General features: G+C 53.5%; 2 protein-coding genes across 3 annotated transcripts in view; both read right to left on the bottom strand.

Annotated features, from left to right (window-relative positions):
* Nucleotides 1-212: 212 nt before the first annotated feature.
* On the bottom strand, nucleotides 213-3,138 carry TTC32 (tetratricopeptide repeat domain 32). Its single transcript, XM_031949597.1, has 3 exons — nucleotides 2,199-3,138; nucleotides 833-999; nucleotides 213-384 (listed from the first exon to the last, which is right to left on the bottom strand). The coding sequence occupies exons 1-3, from the start codon at nucleotides 2,345-2,347 to the stop codon at nucleotides 257-259; spliced, it is 444 nt and encodes a 147-aa protein (XP_031805457.1). The 5' UTR covers nucleotides 2,348-3,138; the 3' UTR covers nucleotides 213-256.
* Nucleotides 3,139-4,845: 1,707 nt separating this feature from the next.
* WDR35 (WD repeat domain 35) overlaps nucleotides 4,846-17,948 on the bottom strand; it is a 45,972-nt gene continuing 32,869 nt past the window's right edge. The window contains exons 17-27 of one of the 2 annotated variants that reach the window (XM_031949593.1): nucleotides 16,683-16,763; nucleotides 16,118-16,254; nucleotides 15,680-15,883; nucleotides 14,517-14,663; nucleotides 13,873-14,005; nucleotides 12,314-12,424; nucleotides 9,706-9,870; nucleotides 9,201-9,341; nucleotides 7,730-7,886; nucleotides 5,595-5,835; nucleotides 4,846-5,443 (exon numbers count right to left, since the gene is read on the bottom strand). In XM_031949593.1, coding sequence (XP_031805453.1) covers nucleotides 5,293-5,443; nucleotides 5,595-5,835; nucleotides 7,730-7,886; nucleotides 9,201-9,341; nucleotides 9,706-9,870; nucleotides 12,314-12,424; nucleotides 13,873-14,005; nucleotides 14,517-14,663; nucleotides 15,680-15,883; nucleotides 16,118-16,254; nucleotides 16,683-16,763 — 1,668 coding nt within the window. In that variant the 3' untranslated portion in view covers nucleotides 4,846-5,292. The remainder of the gene's footprint in view (nucleotides 5,444-5,594; nucleotides 5,836-7,729; nucleotides 7,887-9,200; nucleotides 9,342-9,705; nucleotides 9,871-12,313; nucleotides 12,425-13,872; nucleotides 14,006-14,516; nucleotides 14,664-15,679; nucleotides 15,884-16,117; nucleotides 16,255-16,682; nucleotides 16,764-17,948) is intronic. The other variant, XM_031949594.1, reaches the window with a different exon arrangement.

The raw sequence follows: 17,948 nt of genomic DNA, 5'->3' as shown, positions 1-17,948 counted from the left end.
ATTCAAACACTCAAACTCTTAAAAATCACCCTGTAACAAGGGCACTGAAAATTGTCCTCCGCCTCCGGGCCCCCGGAGCCTCCACCCAAAGGCCCAGGCCAAAGGCCCCTCCTCGCTGCCACCCACTTATCAAGCGCTTCTTGATCTTAAACGGGAATGGAACATCTCCAAGGACCTGCTGCTTTAGTCAATAACAAACAAACTCCAAGCCATTAGAAGGGAAAAAAGCCAACAATGTTTAATTTGGGGAGAGTTTTTAACAATTCCTCTTTTGTTTTTCTTCCTTATCTAGAAGCGTCTGTTTTAAGCTCAGCGAAGCATCTCGAAAGCCAGGATTCAAGTCTAACACTTTCTGGAAATCTTCCACAGCTTCGTCAAATTGTCCTGCAGCACAACAAGAAAGCCGGCGGCGGGCGTTCACCCTCCCGCCCAGCGAGTTCTGGAAGCCAGGCTCCTGCCTCGGCTCTTCCTGACCTTCCCCGCAAGGAACCGCCCTCTTCTAAGAAGCGGGGCCGCGCTGCTCCCCACTGTCTGACCCATTCTGAGCCCTAAATGCGCAGGCCCTCGGATCGCGAGAAGGACTCAGGAAGCGGCGCGCGCCGAACCTGCCCCCTCCGAAGGCCTCGAGGCCTTCTCCTCCCCTCGCCCCGGGCCCCGGGGGCTCGCTCAGGACCCGCTTTCTCTGGCACTGAGGAGCACCGAGGCCGGGAGCCGCTGAGGTCGGGGCCCCTCCTGCCCCGGGGCCCCTCCTGCCCGCAACCTCCCTGGGGCCGAGCACCTCCCCCCCTGCGTCCGTCTGGGCCGGGACGTGGAGAACCAAGCGCCTCCTCACCCATCCTGTAGGATATCAGGCCTCGGTTGTAGTAGGGGACCTCGTACTGGGGCAGCGCGGCGATGGCGGCCGTGTAGTCGGCCACGGCGTCGTCAAAGTCCACGCGGAGGTACTTGATCTGGCCCCTGTTGTTGTAGGCGGCGGCCAGGTCCTCCCGGGAGCGCGGGCTTGAACACAGAACGGGAAGCCGGCGGGTTAGCCCCGCGCTCCGCCCGCCCGCCCTTCGCTCCGCCCGCCCGGGGCCACCTCCGCCTGCGCAGGGCGCCAGCAAGGGGCCGAGGTTGGAAGTGAATCACGTCAGACGCCGGGGATCCCGCCGCTCGTCTTCCCCGGCTCTTTCACGGACCTGCTTTACGCGGAGAGAAAACTCGGAACAAACGGGACAACCCGGGAGGCTCCTTCCCCGGGGCGGGCGGCGGCGCGGGCCGCAGCACAGACCGCGCAGGCCAGGCCCGTGGCGCACGGATGCAGAAGCAGCCCCGCCGGCCTCACTAAAGCTCATCCGCCCGGAAGGCCAATCGCCACCCCCTGGGAAGTCTCGCGCACAGGAGCGCGTCCTTCCCCGCGGCCCCGGAACCCCGGGGGGCCCTGAGACACCCCCCCCCGGCTGTCACCGGCCGGGGTCTGACAAGGGCTGGCTAAGCGAGCGGAGCTCAGGCCCGGCCCGGGCTCGGCAGGAGGCAGCTCAGTCGCTCAGTCCCGGGGCGCTCTGGGGCTGCTTAGGGCCGGGGGTTCTCGACATCTCGTGTCCCCCGCGGCCCCAGAGTCCCCGCCCCCGCTGTCTCCGTGGGCCCCGGCTGGGATCTGGCGCTCTGGGGCTGCTCAGGGCCCGTGGGGGGCGGGGGGGGGGAGGGTCTCGGCACCTCCCGACTCTCCCCGCCGGCACGTAATTCTGTGTTTGCGGGGTCACTGCTGCCCTGGTGGCCGGCGCGCCCCGGGGGAGGGGAACGCTACAGGGGAGACAGTCTCATACTGCCGGGAGGGGGCGGGGCCCGCACTACATCCGGCGGCGTTTCTGAGGCTGGATCTGAACTCGGCTCCGGCTGACTCGGGGGCAGGACAAAGCACGAGGGGGGAGGGGCGCTTCACAGCCTTCGGTCTCCGAGGCCAGAGCTCGCTCTGCGCCCCCGCCCCCAAAGCCGGGCCTGCCCACGCCCATTCCGCAGACCAGGAGCCTGAGGCGGCCGGGGACAGGGTCCGAGGCCGGGCGGAAGCGGGGTCTCCTGGCTGCGGAGCCTCCGTTTCCCACCATGTAAAACGGGGAAAGGCTCAGACCGAGGCCCAGCCTGCCTCAGTTTCCCCGTCCGTCCTGTCCATCCCTAACCTTCCCCCTCCCCGGAGGGCGCTCAGCTCCCGCGAGACTCACGGGGCGGTGCGCGGTCCCCCGTCTGCGCAGGCGCACTGGCGAATGTAGGCCGAATAGAGTGCCTCGGCCTGGTCGTGTTCGCCCCGCAAGAAGTGCGCGTGGGCCTCGGCCAGAGGCCCATCGCCGCTGAGGGGCGAACGCCCGGCCATAGCATCCAAGCTTTTCCGCTTTTGGAGGCGAGGACGGGGCCGGGCCGGGGCGCGTCCAATAGGAGAAGCTGCGTTATTCTCGCGATGTTTGGCGGGCGTCCGTCCCGGCCACCGTAAGCATCACGGCACGCGAGCCCTAACATTGTCTCGGCACTCGATTGGCCGCTTGTCCCTGGAGGCGGGATGAGTGAGCTCCATCGACCATTAAGCGAAGGCCCGGGGAAGAGCCGAGTTTGGAGCTCGAACGGGAGCCGGCTTCCTGACGTGAGGCGCGTCCAATCGGCGCCGGGCCTGAGAACGAGGCCGCCAGTTAGCGGGGACGGGAGAGTCTCGGGAGGGGACACAGTCTCCCGCTCCCTGTGAGACGTCGCGCCCCGTCCCCGCCGCCACCGCGGCCCTGGAGCGGCGGCCTGCGACCTGACTGCGGGGGCGGAGTGTGCCCTTCCCCCGCTCCTCATTATTTCGGACTCCCCCGCGGAGGGGCGCCTTCTCCGGAGAAAAGACAACCGTGTGGGTGACCGACCAGCAGGTGGCGACGTCCCCCCGCGATGTCCTACCCGTGGGAGCCCGTAGCTGACGGGCCTTTGGGGAGCCTCAGCTGGGGAAGGGAGGCCTTGGGGCGGACGAGGGGTCCTTCTGGAAGGGAGAGCCCCTCTAGAGAGCAGGGGATGAGGACCCGGGGAGGAAAGCTCCCTCCGTGAGACACCCGCTGTCGGGTCGGGGCAGCCCCGGAGTCCACCAATGAGAGGAGAGATCTCAGCCGCCGCCCCGGAGCCCACCAATGAGAAGAGAGATCTCAGCCGCCGCCTCAGAGCCCACCAATGAGAGGAGACTTCAGAGCCGCCGCCTCAGAGCCCACCAATGAGAAGAGAGATCTCAGCCGCCGCCCCGGAGCCCACCAATGATAAGAGACTTCAGAGCCGCCGCCTCAGAGCCCACCAATGAGAAGAGAGATCTCAGCCGCCGCCTCAGAGCCCACCAATGAGAGGAGAGATCTCAGCCGCTCCCATACATGCCTAAACCAAGTGAATGATTAGGGTTGGGGTTAGACTCCCTTCCCAGGAAAGGTCGCTGCAGGCGCGGATCGGCGGGGGCTGCGAAGGGGAGGTGGGAGAGGAGGGCGCCCGGCCCCTCCCCCGGTGCCGCTCGGCCCCTGCCGTGGCGCTCCATCCGCGGCCTTCCCGCCTTTGGCCCCCGCAGGCCCGGCCGCCTGTTTTCCCATCCCCTGGCCTGAGGGTTCTCAGCAGCCAAGGAGTCCGGAACCCGGGCGGGGAGGGGCGGGCCGGGACCCCCGGGGCATCCTCCCGCATCTGCGGCCCTGAGGCCCGGGGGTGACGGTGCCGCCGAGGGCCAGGCTTGGCGCCCTGTCCCCCCTCATCCCTCCCCGGCCCCTGTCAGAACGTGGCCGCCTCGGGGTGTCTGGGTCCCAGTGACAGATCTCAGGCTGCCACCCCCCCCAAACCGCGGTGCTCCCCAGTGCTCTTCGGACCCTCCACAGGCGCCTTCATTGGGCACCCGCAGCTCTTCCCAACCTGCGCAGGCGCATCGTGGGCCTCCCCGCACACGTGCACGGCACACACACGCACACAGGAGCCAAACTGCCTTCCTTGCTGTCCATATCCCCCTCCATCTGGGTCTCAGCACATGGGGTGCCCCCTCCCCGCCCAGAAAGCGCCCCCTCCCCGCGTGCAAAGGGCTGCCTCAGAGGCGCCCCAGCCCCCCACCCCTCAAACTCCCCCACGTGTGGTTGGTATGATGCCCCCTCACCCACCTCCATCCCCATCCGGGCTCTGTGCCAGGCCCTACTAGATGCTTGTTGGTTTGGGGAAGATGGGGGATTGCTGGTGAGAGGGGCTTGAGATCTGGAGGAAATCACAGATTATGGAAAGCATCCCAGTACCCACTTCCCCCTCCCTGCCCAGGCCAGCCACTCCCCAGCCCCCGCCCCTACAGGAACAAGTCCAGCGGCCATCCCTCCTGGAGGGAGCATCTCGGTCTCCTGTCCTGTGGCCCCACTCACTCTTCCTGGAGTGCCCAGGCCCCTCCTCACTCACCACCAGGTGTGGGTGATAGAATGTCCCCCCTGGGGGTTCTGATCCCCCAGGACTCGCACCCTGTTTGTAACAAATGAGGGCCCTTCCTTCAGCCACCACATTATGCAGGTTCGTGGGCACTAACAAAGCTGGAGCCTTTATCTCCCCCAAGCAGAAGCCACACTTTGACTTGGCTATGTGGGAACTCGGCCCTCTCCTGGATCAGGGAGCCCCAGGTTGGCTTGGGGCTGGCCTCCCTCCTGACAAGGCCATTCTGGGCCACTGTCTGAGGAGTCTGGGAGCCCAGACGACCCGATGCCTCCCCATGTTCTCACAGCCTGCCCCCGAGACAGGAGGGATTCCCTGTGTCGTAGGAGGCGACTTCTCCATGTTTGGCTGAATGTGACACGCAGCTTCACACAAAGACAAGTCATTTGAGTGACTAATTTATTTTTTCCATAAAAGAGGAACTGCTGTATAAAAATGCAAGATCTCTGATCTTAGAACAGAGCTGGGTAACTCCTGACCTCCCCAGTCGGCCCCTTTGTTCTGGAATCCAGAGGCCGTCCAGAGCACACAGTCTCCAAGGACGAGGCTGGAGAACAGAGAAGGCACCCAGCCCTTCTGGGGGGACATCGCTGCCTCACGGTGATGAAAGACAGACATTGAGCCAGATCAGGAAAGAAAATCTTAAGTCCTAGAGGTCCCAGAATCGTTCAGACACAAGTGGAGCTGCATTTGGACTCCGCATTTCAAGCACGTCCTCATCCAATAGAGGCTGGATGCTTCTTCCCTTGTTGTTTTCCCAAAACAGAACAGACACCTGGGCCCAGAGAGAGAGGGCATCTCCTCTTGTTCACACTCGCGGCTCAGGACTGGGCCCCTGGGGGCCCCCGACCCCTGCACCAGCTGCTACCCCACCGAGCTGTGGCACAAGGGGCAGAAGTTATAGTTGCTGATCTCCTGGGCCAGGACGCAGTGTTTGCACACGTTACACATCCAGAACTGGTACTCCATGATGGGGCTTCCTGTCGCCACACACGTCGGGAGCTTCCCTTCCCCACTGCAAGAAGGAGAGAGGAAAGTCAAAGTCTCCAATTCTGAGCCTGAACCAGCCCCCGGCCCTTGGATCATGCAAGAGAACTCTGGAGGTCCATTCTGGGGTCACGCCTGTGACTCCTGGCCTGGGTCCTAGAGTCAAAGGCCCCACTCACCCCTCCAGGAGACTGTCCAGCTCCGACTTGCGGTTATCCTTCGGCGTGTGCTTGGTGAAGATCTCCAGAGCCAGGTCCTCGTACTGCTGCTTCTGCTCCGTAGTCAGCGTCTCCAGGGACTCCAGCTTAATGAAGGCTTTGGAGCAGGTCCCAAAGGCCCGGCTGGCACAGCCACACAGAGCCAGCAGCGAGTAGATCTCCACGGCCGGGATGATGTCCTCGTAGTCCCGCAGGTGGAGAGCTAGGAGGCCAAGGCAGGCAAGACTGGGTTTGGGAAAGCGGGGGCCCATCATGGGGGGCCTGGGACAGACGCTAGGGGGAGGGTGCTGCCCAATGGGCGATACCTTAGAGACGAGCAGGAGGAGGATGGAGGCGGACCCAACTACACGTGTGGATGCGCACCCGGACAGACACACACCTGACCTACACGCGCTGGCATTCTCTGTGCTGCTTTCTCAGAAGCAACGCGAAACTTGGAGGATTTTACTAAGCAATTCTATATCACTATGTGCCTGTACTCGAAGGCCCCCCACCCCAGCTGCTACAGTTCCAACAGGGCTGCCCCACGGTGGAGACCCTTTGGGAAGCAGAGGACAATTCAAAATTGTCCTGCTGGACAAGCCTTGTGGGCAGCTCAGTATGAGATCATGGACACATGGGATACCCAAGAACAAGGGGGCTGGGGCCAGCCTGGCCTACACACGCACTCCTTGGGGGCTTCTCAGCCCCATATCTGACAAACTGGAGCCCAACTGGCACCTAATGAATGTGATCCAGATAGTCCAAAGTACACGCGTGCCAAGCCAACCCAAGAATGATTATTCCACAGAAGAGAGACTGACCCCAGAGGGTCAAGGTAGGATGGGCTGCAGAGGGAATGTAGGGGCAAAAGACTGAGATTACCCAAGACTAGAAGAGGAAAAAAACTCAATTAAAGACAAATCAACAGGGAAGATATTAAAAGAAAGGAAGATGGTCCCCACACATGGAAATGAATCCAGACATTTATGAATAAATACTGCAAGACAGGAAAAGTAATCAACCCGATGTTGAGGCTGGTGAGAGCAACCTGAGGATGCTGTCCCTGAATGAATTAGCAGAAAAAAGGACACCTGGGAGAGAATTTATAGCCGGCCCTGCACAAGTAATTGTTAGAATAAAAAATTTGAATCCAAGTTAGAAAATAACACCAAAAGAGAGAGAGAGAGAGAGAGAGAGAGAGAGAGAGAGAGAGAAAACAACAGATTAGGAATGTAAATACACAGTAGTAATGGACAGTCTGGAACTTCTAAATGCAAATGTGATCTCCATACAAGCACAAAGTAATTGATCTGACAGACGGCATGTATTGAGACAATTTGAGGATTATAGGTTCCCCCGGAAAAATATGACCAAAAAACTCTGAATACACAAAGGTAGGAAATCTAAGAAAACTGTCCAAAAATTCTGAACACACACATATCACCATCACCACCAGCAATAACAAAAGTGTTAAATGAAAGAGCCCACAGATCCCCTCCAGAAAGTGTCAAATGAAAGAGCCCTCACTACAAGATACATAGGAATTATGTGAGCAGATTATCTGCTTTGTGAATAAAAATACAAGAAAGGTAGCCACAAACAGCGATCAAGAAAGGCCTAGGTAAGTTGTCAGTAGAAGAGAATTAGCTATCGGGAGGTACTAAGCTGATGGCAAATTTCACCCCTGCATCAATCAGAAAACCAACCAAATGGTTGGTTAGGCAGACCTTGGTGATTCACCTCCTGTGGATTATAGGGCCATCAAATTACTTATTTAACAAATAAGATAAATAGGCCCAACAATGATGAACACACTGCATTTTACAACCAGATTACCATCAACAATCTATGTCTTTTTGGTCTGGCTGCCCATGCAAGGCAAGCCTCCCTGAGCCATTCCCTATTCTCTCCTGGTCCCTGGCTGGCCCTCCCAGGGAATGGGGCCCAAAGGATTTCAGACAAGAGCTTCCCAAGCACACTTTGCCCCTTTGTATTTTCTGTGAATAAAACAACACTAGTATAGTCACTGTAACAGCACTCTGCCTCAGCACATCCCAGATTCAACAACTAACTGATCTGAAGCCAGTCACCTCCTTGTCCTAAACAGCACTCACCTGTTTTCAGAGCCGTGTCAACATAGCCCTCGTACAGCTGTCTCTGCGCGAGGATGAAGAAGTGGTAAGCTTCGGCCCCTCTCCAGGCGTTGTCCGTGAACCGATTAGCCGAAGACAGAACCTCCTCCTCCAGCAAGCCGGCTAAGGCGGAGGTGGCCTGCAAGCAGAGAGCCCCACATTGGCCTCCAGGGACTAAGGCCCCGGCGGACCAAGAGCAAACTTTGGAATAAGCCAATCAGAAGTCCCAAAGTTCAGGCCAAGTTGGTTTTTAAAGTTAAAAGTGGTGGAAAACCTCTTAGGCCCAGGAAGAGAGGGAATTGTTAGCAGCAGGACGTCAGCCATCCGGCCCCAGGCGAACCGAAATACAGTATTGTGGTTCTCGTGCAAGTCACAGTCTCCAAGGACCCTGATCCAGAGACCAGATGAACTGCCCCCACCCCAGCACAGCCGATGGAGTCGGGCCTTCTTGGTTCTGATACCAGATCTCCGACCCTGAGAATGAGGCTCAGCTGAGCTTTTCCAACTTTCATGACAGAGAAGTTAGGTGTGGAACTACGTTTTACCCAATTGCACAGGTTTAACCTATATAAGATTGCTTGCCATCTTGGAAAGGGGGGAGAGAGGGGGAAACAATCTGGAACTCAAAATCTTTCAAAAATTAAATGCTGTCGACGGTCTTTACGTGTAACTAGGAAAAATAAAATACGATTAAATTAAAAAGAGATAAATTCAGAGGTATTTCAGGTAGAAGAGAAAGGAAGGGAATAAGGATTTATATGGAGCTCCCTCAATCAGACACTCTGCTAAGTTCTTTATGCTCACAATGACCTCCTGAAGTAGCTGTTATTATTCCTGTTTACAGAAGAAACTGAGGCCAAAAAAAACCTCAGAGACACAGAGTTTAAAAGTGATTGAGGTTGGGCTTGAACTCAGGTCTCCTAACTTGAGGCTGTTGCTCTGGCCTTGCGGCCCCACCAGCTACTCCCATTTCCAAAATGAACTGGCTTCCTCACCTATGAATCTATGTGCATTAGCTAAGCAATTATGGTTTGGACCTAGATTTGGTTTTAGGTTCTTGGGGATGAAGGAGAAATTGCTTTTAAAAAAAAGTTTCAGAGGTTTATACCTGAGGGTCAAGCAGCAACATGCTGGGCCCCAAGGAGAGAGAATGGATCATTTTAGAAACTTTTCATTAGAAATCAAGTTTTCCATTATACCACACATGGTTACATGGCATTATTTTGAAATCCTAGGTACGTTGTTTCAAAGGGATCTATTTGCTAAAAGATGTTTACACCCATGAAAATAAGATACTTGTTCTAAGGAAACATAGCTATGCTGTATGTTTAAAAAGCACTCATTTCAACAATGACATTTTTAAAGACAGTAAAGCAGTGAGCCAAAGACAGCCATCCCCATCAATGCCACCAAAGCCCAATCTCCATAACAGGAAGAGGGTGTGATCTCTCACCTCCGAACTCTTCCCTTTAACCTTTCCCCTCTGGGCATTCTTCATCTGCTCATGGTACTGCTCTATGAGAAGAGCCGAAAGCACGTAGAGCTTCTTAACCCGTAAAGGCTTGGTCCTTTTCTTGGCCTCTTCATCTGCAATCTTAGAACAAACAAGGGGCTAGCTCCTCTGGGAGCCCCGCCACAGATGCCCTGCTGTTTTCAGACCCCACAGAGAAGATCTCACAACAGTTACTGCCCTCAAAGAAAGCTCCCAGAGGGTGACTGGGAACTTTCTCCTCCAGCCAAATGCCAGCTTCAGCCAAATGAGCAATTCCCTTGGTGGGTCCACAGCAATGCTCCCATCCGCCCTCCTCTTCCTATGGACCAGAAAGCCAGCCCCAAGAGGGGTCCAAAGGCAGGTGGCCTTGTGATCCCTCTGATCGGCTGATCTTCCCAGGAGGAGTTAGGCTTGTGCTCCACCCCCCACGATCCAGGACAGGCTTTCTGAGAGGGAGTGGCCATACCTTGAACATGAGTTTAGCTGCATCGAAGAAGTAATTGGCTTTCCGGTAGAGTTCTATGGCGTCCAGAGTCTTGTTCTTTTCCAGCAGATGAGACGCGTACCGAGCCAGCAAGGACCCGATTTCCTTCATGTTATGATTTTTAGCCAGCTCAACAGCTTTGTTCCACTGAGGAGACACACGAGAAGCCATGACATTTGGTTTTCCAGCCACTATACAAAATAGACTTTCAGGAAAACGAGAGTGTGATGGGCCAGGATGCCAGTGCCCTGTTCAAACAGGCAACAAGGGAAAGCCAGACCAGGGCATCTGAAGGAAACAGGGTAGACTCCCGGGAGCCACATTTCTTGTGGCTATACCTCAAAAGTACAGGATGTCCTGCAGCTTTAATCTGTGGCTGTGGAACACCTTGTGTGTGTAAAACGGGAGGTTCCACACCTACAGCAACACTCCCCTCTCAGTTCTCAATCAGCACCAAACACAAGGAAACAAAGTGATGTTTTCACACAGTCAAGCTAGGAGTGCTCTTTCTGGTGAGAACTGTGTGTAGCTCATCGACTTTGTTTTTGTAATGACGGCAGCATTTTCTTCTCCATAAAAATGTATTTACACACTACAATCCTATTCTATAAGCTGGTAACAGATCCCTCCCGCCAAAATCCAGTGTGTTCATTTATCCCATTTCAAATCTTTCTACATCAAACAGACCCACTATAAAGGGAAAAGAAACAGACAACAGATATCAAGTGCCCACAGCTCCCTCCCCAGGCTGTGACCAAAGAGAAAGACAAACAAGTTCCTGATAAAATGCAGAAAATGGTGAAATGATTTCTGAACACAAAGCAACCAGACTAACATTCAGCCCAATTCAACAAGTGCCTTCTATACACAGGAATCAGGTTATGAGCCGGAGCCCCAGGACCTGCCTTCAGCGCATTTACCTTCTATGTGGGAGAAACAACACGGACCAAGAGAAGTACAAACAGGAGAGCTAGAAAATCGGTGCAAAGTCACCTCAGGGGGTAGGGCTGGGGAGGGGAGAAAAGGCCTCTGGTGGGAGCGAAAACAGGCGCCTCAAACCGAGAGGACAAGACTGGGTGAGCCGCCCACTGGCTTTCTGGAATCCCAGCTCCCCTGGGAACACACACATACACACATATGCACAACACACATACACACAAGCATGCACATGAGTGCATACATGCACACAGCATGCGGGGACAGGAGAGATGGAGCTTATTTGGAGATGGTCTCCCCTCCACCGCTAGGAGGTGTTGTTTGAGGACCAAGTAATCTTTGTAAACTTCTACTTGAGGCTCTGTAAGATTAATCAAGAGGCATAGTCTTAAACGGGGTGGATACAAGTATTTTTACTTCTTAGAACCTTGATTTAAATAAGACACAAAAAAGGAGGAAACAAAAAGTAACGCACACACAGTGGCCACCGCAACAAACCAACAAAAACAACAGACAGCATCCGTCATCGCCGCCCCGAGGAAGCACCAATATCTGGATTCCTTGGCTGGGAGGACTCACAGCTATTCAGTGTCTCAAACGGGAGCCATTTGCAAATCTGTACCAGATCTCCTAGCCCAAATCCTTTCCAGTAAGGGGTTTTTATGACAAAGAAGGCGCTACCCTGAGTACTCTCAGCTGACACATGGCTCCTGAAATAGAGCAGCCTCCCGGGTCCAGGGCACTCCCTCCCAAGAGGCCACCAAGGAGAATGTTTGTTCATTGCTTTTGGAGGACTGTGTTTCCTCAAGGAAGTGGCCAGGTTTCCAGGGTAAACACAGACCTGCAATGAAGAACACTCCCGGAGTAACATACAAGCAAGTCCGGCCTTCCTTCCTTTATGTTTTCCTGGAATTCTGTCAGGTAACGGCAAGCTTGTTCTCATGTTCTCAGCGAAGAGAAGTTACACAAAAGACATGGCTAAGACTCCCTGGATATTCCTTACTCACTAGAATTCCTTACAGACACAAAACAGATTCAATGTGACGAACGCACTAGCACCCAGGATACTTTAGAATCAACTGGAGTCAGGATAAGCAAAAGTCCTGAATCTTTATTCTTGGTCTTTAGGGGTAGAAGTGAAGGGGATGGAAGCAGCATCTCCACAACCGCCTTCTTCCTCGTCCACAGCCAAAGTGACCCTAGCTAGTCTTCCTCCACCCCTAGTCCCTCCTATAATTCTCTGTATACACCAATAATTGAGCCAGCACAGAATAGTGGAAGGGCCATTTTCCAAGCATATGCCCATGGAGTATTGTCCAATCAGTAGTCTCAAGTGCTTGGCTGTCCTGACCTCAGTGCATCGAATCAAGAGTTTCAGCCCTCTACAAGGTTCCCTTTTCTTTCTTCCAAGATGATTCGACCCTGGGACACATGCACAGAAACCTGGTTCTCCCCAGGAGGTCCCAGCTGGCTTCCCCAGATCTGCAGAGATTCCTCACAACTAGTGGCTGACCCAAGAATTCAGCTGTTCCCTGAAGACCTGCCTGCTTCACTGGATCAAGTACCCCCTCTTGTCGGCAATAGTCCAATCCTGGGCCCCAGTGAAACATGCGAGCAGACCTGAAGACCCTCCACAAGTAGCCCGATGCCTTACCTGGTTCAGGTGCACACAGGTATCCACAGCTGCTTTGGGTTGGTTACACTTCAAAAAGGCGGTCACAGCCTGCTCACACATCCCGACCCTCACAAACATCTGGGCAATCTCCTGCAGCCACAACATAAACCAAAGTGTCATATGTGACTGCTGAAATCGGGGTCTTGTCGAGTCACCTGACCAGGTCCCTGAAAACTTTTCTGACATGAAGTGGAGGGACAGGGAGCTGACCCATCCTTCTAGCGTGCTGAGCCACAGTTCACTGATGGAGGCAGCCCTGCCCTTAGCAGAACAAGAAACGTCCTTTGGTCATTCCCTGTGGACATGTCTATACAACTCAGGGACCACCAATTTAGAGGTGGAAGGGATCCTACCCTCCAGTACATGATAACTAGGTCTCCTCATTCAGCTTGATGATCAAAAATTGTAGTGGAATAAATGGGAGAAGGAGATAGAGAAACTGCTTAGGGTTAACACTGAGCCACGAAGGCACACTCTAGAATGGTCAGCCACACTGATCGGTCAATTCCAGCCACCAGGTGGTAAGCACAAATGGATCACAGGGAAAGGGCAGCCCCTCCATGTGCCCAGCTGACCTCTCTATTCCCAGGACAAGTATCCAGGATGTCATCATGATGCACCCCCAAAAATCACCCCAATGCATTTTTGCATCTCTTCCAAACACACACAGCTGCTCAAATTGCCAGACCCAGACAAGGATCCCAGAGACCAAGAGGTCATGGATAGACTAGGACTCCCCCTGTCTGCAAGCAACCTATAAGAAATACCTGTTCCTGTCTCTACTGGACCCATACCCCAAAGAGATCATAAAAAAGGGGAAAGGATCCATATTGCAAGGATGGTTGTGGCTGCCCTTTTTGTAGAAGCAAGAACCGGAAACCGAGTGGCTGCCCATCAGTTGGTGAATGGCTGAGTAAATTGTGGTATATGAATGTTATGGAATATTATTGTTCTATAAGAAACGATCAGCAGGATGATTTCAGAGAGGCCTGGAGAGACTTCCAGGAAGCGATGCTGAGTGAAATGAGCAGAACCAGGGGATCACCGTACATGGCAATAACAAGATTATATGATGATCAATTCTGATGGACACGAGTCTCAACAACAATGAGGTGATTCAGGCCAATTCCAACAGACGTGATGGAGAGAGCCGCCTATATCCTGAGTGAGGACCACAACATAGTATTTTCCCTTTTGTTGTTGTTTATGGGTTTTTTTTTTCCCTTCTCATGGTTTTTCTCCCTTTTGATCTGATATTTGATCTGACAAATATGGAAATATGTACAGAAGAATTGCACCTATTTAACCTACATAGGATTACATATTGTCTTGAGGAGGAGTCAGGGAGGAGAAAAATCTGGAACACAAGGTTTTTGCAAGGGTGAATGGTGAAAATTGTCTTAGCATGTATTTGGAAAAATAAAATGCCATTGGGAAAAAAAAGAACTGCCTGCTCTCGGGAGCTTTGGTAAATGCTCTGCCAGAGCCAAAGCTCTCCTACCTGGCGAAGGGCCCCGGCCCCGCCTGAGAACACTCACAGGAAGCAGCTTGTTGTTCTCCGGCAGGGAGTTGGCCAGGTTCTCGAGACCCTCATAGTCTTCCAACATGTAGTAACACTCGGCCAAGCGCTCCTGGTTCCGACCTTGCACATAGTACTGGACAGCGTTCAACCTGTGCAGACAAAGGACGAGGGCTCATGGGCCAGGGCTCCATGCCAGAATGGCCAGCTGGGAGCCCTCAATGATTAAGTGGGCCAGTGGCCTGATCCCACCACAACTGTGTCTCCACTACTAAACATAAGTAAATGGTCCAAAGGAAACCCTCACAAAGGAAGTGGCTGGGGATTCCTGGAAGGAAAAGCAAACTTTTCCCCACTGAGAATGAATCCCACAAAGAAACCTTGCTCTGAGGTATTGAGGACTCAGTCCAATCTTCCAAAACTCATGAGCTTTTGGAAAAGTCTAAGTGACCCCAGGGCACACACTCCTTCCTGGCGTTCTGTCACATGCAAAGACAGGATCTGTCAAAGGCTTGGGAGACGGTGGAAGGCGAGCCCCATTTTACTGATGCCTGGATCTTCCTGCCTCCAGGCCCTTCACCCTGTGCCCCCTGGCAGCCCTGCTACATCCTCTACAAATGGCAGCCCCCATCTCCCATCCTTTGGGCAGCTCCACACAGATACCATTTTTGTCGATCAGCAAAGTAGTCTCCGATGGCATTGTGGGCTTGTTCGAGGAGGCTGTCATCAGCGTCGCCGGACCCCGTCTTCAGTAACTGCAGGACTCGGAACCAATCTCCCAATTTCAGCCGAAGGCCGATGGCCAGGTCCCTACAAACAACAGCAAGACCCGGCGTACACTACAACTGGGGAGACCCCGAAACGTCACCACGTGCTTAATCTGGCACGGGGAGCATTCTGCCTCTGACGCACGTCATCAGAGAATTTAAATCTGCTCCGTGGGACGCCCGAAGAACCAAACTTTTGTCGTCCTTTCTTGTAAAGGTCTGTGATCTTAATTTGTAAAAGATAAATAAGTTCCAGGAAGAGATGTGTTTTCTCTGCTACTCTTCAGGTACTTTTCATCTGCTCTCTACATAGAGCAGATGATTTCAGAGATATCTCCCCACTAGAATATCAATGTGAAGGACCAGCACTATTTTTATCTATCTATAAATCTTTAGGACTCAGAACAGTGCCTAGCATACAGTAGGTACTTAATATATGCATGTCAACTGCCTGTATCTGACATCTCTGAATTTCAAACAATACTAACTATGGATACAAAGATTTCACATAAAGACCTAAGTTTCATATAATTGATGAATGACTAGTCAAGGTCAGTAGTCTGTTGCAGTAGTTCGTTGGCTTTTCTCTTTGTTTTTTTCCTCTGTACAGACATCGATTTAAGTCATTACGGATGTAGGTGGTGAGTTCAGAGAGATCTCCCCACTGAATATAAGCAGGAAGGACCAGCGCTGTGTTTACCTCAATTTGCATCTTCAGGACTCAGCACAGAGCCTAGCACACAGTAGGTGCCTAATATATGCATGCCAACTGCCTGTATCCAACATCTCTCTCTGACTCTGACTATGGAGATGACCTTGGTGTTTAATGTTAAGTTCAGACTTTTTGAAGTGAATTAAAAAGAAGAGGTAGGTTAGCACAGGCCTGAGTGGCCTTGAAGGTCAGCCCACGGGCCTGGGAAGCTGGCCAGGAAGCTCAGAAGTGAGCCTGAAGGCTCCGGTAGAGGAGAAGGAGGAGCGGGCGATGATTGGAGAAGGGGGAGCAGGCGATGATTGGTGACATGCCCTCGGGCCCCCGGGGGCCAGCCCGGCCCAGCTCACCTCCTGTCCATGTCCAGGTACATCCTCTCGGCCTCCTCGAAGCGGCCGAAGTAGGCGGCCACCTCGCACTGCTTCATGGCCTCGCTCTGCAGGTTCCCGAGCCGCTTCACGAACTTGATGCCCTGGTAGTCTTTGCAGCGCACGAAGGCCTGCTCGGCCATCTGCAGGTCCAGCTTTTGCAGGGCGGCCTCGGCCAGTAGGCGCCTGTTCAGAGCCACCCAAAGCAGGGGATGAGCCCTCTCAGCAGCCCCTGAACGGAGCCTGGGCTCTGACCCTGGGGCTTCCCCTCCCTCCAGAGACTGTGGGGAGGCTCAAATGGCCCTCTGCCCTCGGCCACCCAAAGACCACTGAGACAAGGAGAAGGATCGAGAGCCAAAGGCCTCTTCTCTCCCCCTCCCACCGCAGCCCCCGTGCCCAGGGACTGGGCTGGGCTCTCACCAAAGCCGGGGGTGGGGATTGTCCTCAATGAACTGGGAAGCGTCCTCAATGCCGACCTTCTCTATCAGCGCTCGACTGTCTCGTAGGGACCGGATCTCAAAGTTAATGATGTAATCCTTGTTGGGGTGATCAGGATTCTAAAATGAGAAAACCACATTGGGAATTCCCAAGAGCCTCCTCAAAGCTGACCCATGCCTGGTGTTTTCAAACAAGGGAAAGGGCCTGCAGGGGCCCAGGGAAGGGACGCCCCACTCAGCCCTGGGCCCTTGGAGACCTCCTGCTCTAAAGTCAACATGGACTTGGGCAAAGGAAAGGGATGGCCTGGCAGCAAGACCACTGCCCCCACGCCCCCCACCCAGGGACCAAAGTGCCAGGGTCTGAGCTTAGGGTTCTAAGGCAAAGCCCAGGCACTGGGAAGCCTCCGGCTGCTGTTGGGTGGTGACCGGGAGGAGGAGCAGGCCGCTCGTGACACCGGAAGGGAACCCGCCAAAGAGACGCCAACTTTGGGTATGACCTTCTCCAGTCAGACAGTGAGTGGAGAACAAACATGTTAAAGACACGTCACCTTCAATATATCATCCAAGAGAACGGACTTAATTTCCAAATCTTCAAAGTTGCAAATATATCCAGAAGTCTGAATGGGTTCCTTGGAAAAACAAAACAAATTTGGTTTTTAACTTACACAAGGTTTTCTTCATGTTTCAAGTCTAAGCTCCCTGTGCTTAAAACCGCCCCTTGAGGCTTTTCAGGGGCTCTCCCTCCAGCCAAAGGGAGAAGTCTCCTTTGCACGGGCGCATCAGGCAAAAAGCAAACAAATCCAACAGCAAGCAAAGCAAACGTGGCCCTGAAATGGGATGACACTCAATGTGTAAAAGCCCCAAAAGCCCAAAAGGCTCGTGGCCGGGTGACCACGTGGCCATGCGACCATGTGGCCATGCAGCCACCTGACCGTTGGCCACCAAATCTGTCCCATACTAGGATCAAAAGCTAAGATTCCAAGTGTTACGGGCGCTGGGGTCACGGCCACTGGGGTCACGGCCACATGATCCTAGCGGCCATTGCAGTGCCGCAAAATAACAACAAATAAGAAATGCTTCTTCCACGCTTTCTGTTATTGTTTACTTGCATTTTGTTTTCTTTCTCAGGTTTTTTTTAACCTTCTTTCTAAATCTGATCTTTCTCGTGCAGCAAGATAACTGGTTAAATATGTATCCATATATTGGATTTAACATATACTTTAACATATTTACCATGTATTGGTCAACCTGCCATCTGGGGGGAAAAGTTGGAACAGAAGGTTTTGCAAGGTTCAGTGCTGGAAAATTACCCATGCAGATGTCTTATAAATAAAAAGCTATTAAAAAAATTTTTTTAAAAGAAAGAAATGCTTTAATAGGGTTCTCTCTGGAAGTTAGTCCCTCAGAATGCACAAAGGGAAAACCTGCCTGTCATGAGGAAGAAAGCCAGAAAAGCTCATTAAAACCAAGCAGCCCCAGGGAGGGATAGTTAATGTGGGTTTGGTTTGGTGAAAATTAGCAAGTGGGGCTCTATGCGCTCTCCAAGGCGGAGAGTTACTCAAAGTGAGGAGAACCGGGCCACCTGAGCTCCACCGGGTCTGAACTTTTCACCAAAATTTTTTAAATGATCCAAGTGCTTAAATTCTTGGAGGAAACGTTGCCAAAATCCCTCGATTTCTCCTCAAAGAGGCTGCACGATAGTAAGATGGAGACACACAAACAGGAATGACTCCTCTGGAGAAAACGGAAAATCGAGCAGCCAGTGGCTCTCCTGGGCACGGCGCACACACACATCCCAAGGCCCGCTCCCCCTG

The sequence above is a fragment of the Sarcophilus harrisii genome, chromosome 2, assembly GCF_902635505.1.
Source record: "Sarcophilus harrisii chromosome 2, mSarHar1.11, whole genome shotgun sequence".
Classification (NCBI taxonomy): Eukaryota; Metazoa; Chordata; class Mammalia; order Dasyuromorphia; family Dasyuridae; genus Sarcophilus; species Sarcophilus harrisii.
This window is presented reverse-complemented; position numbering and strand designations above follow the sequence as displayed.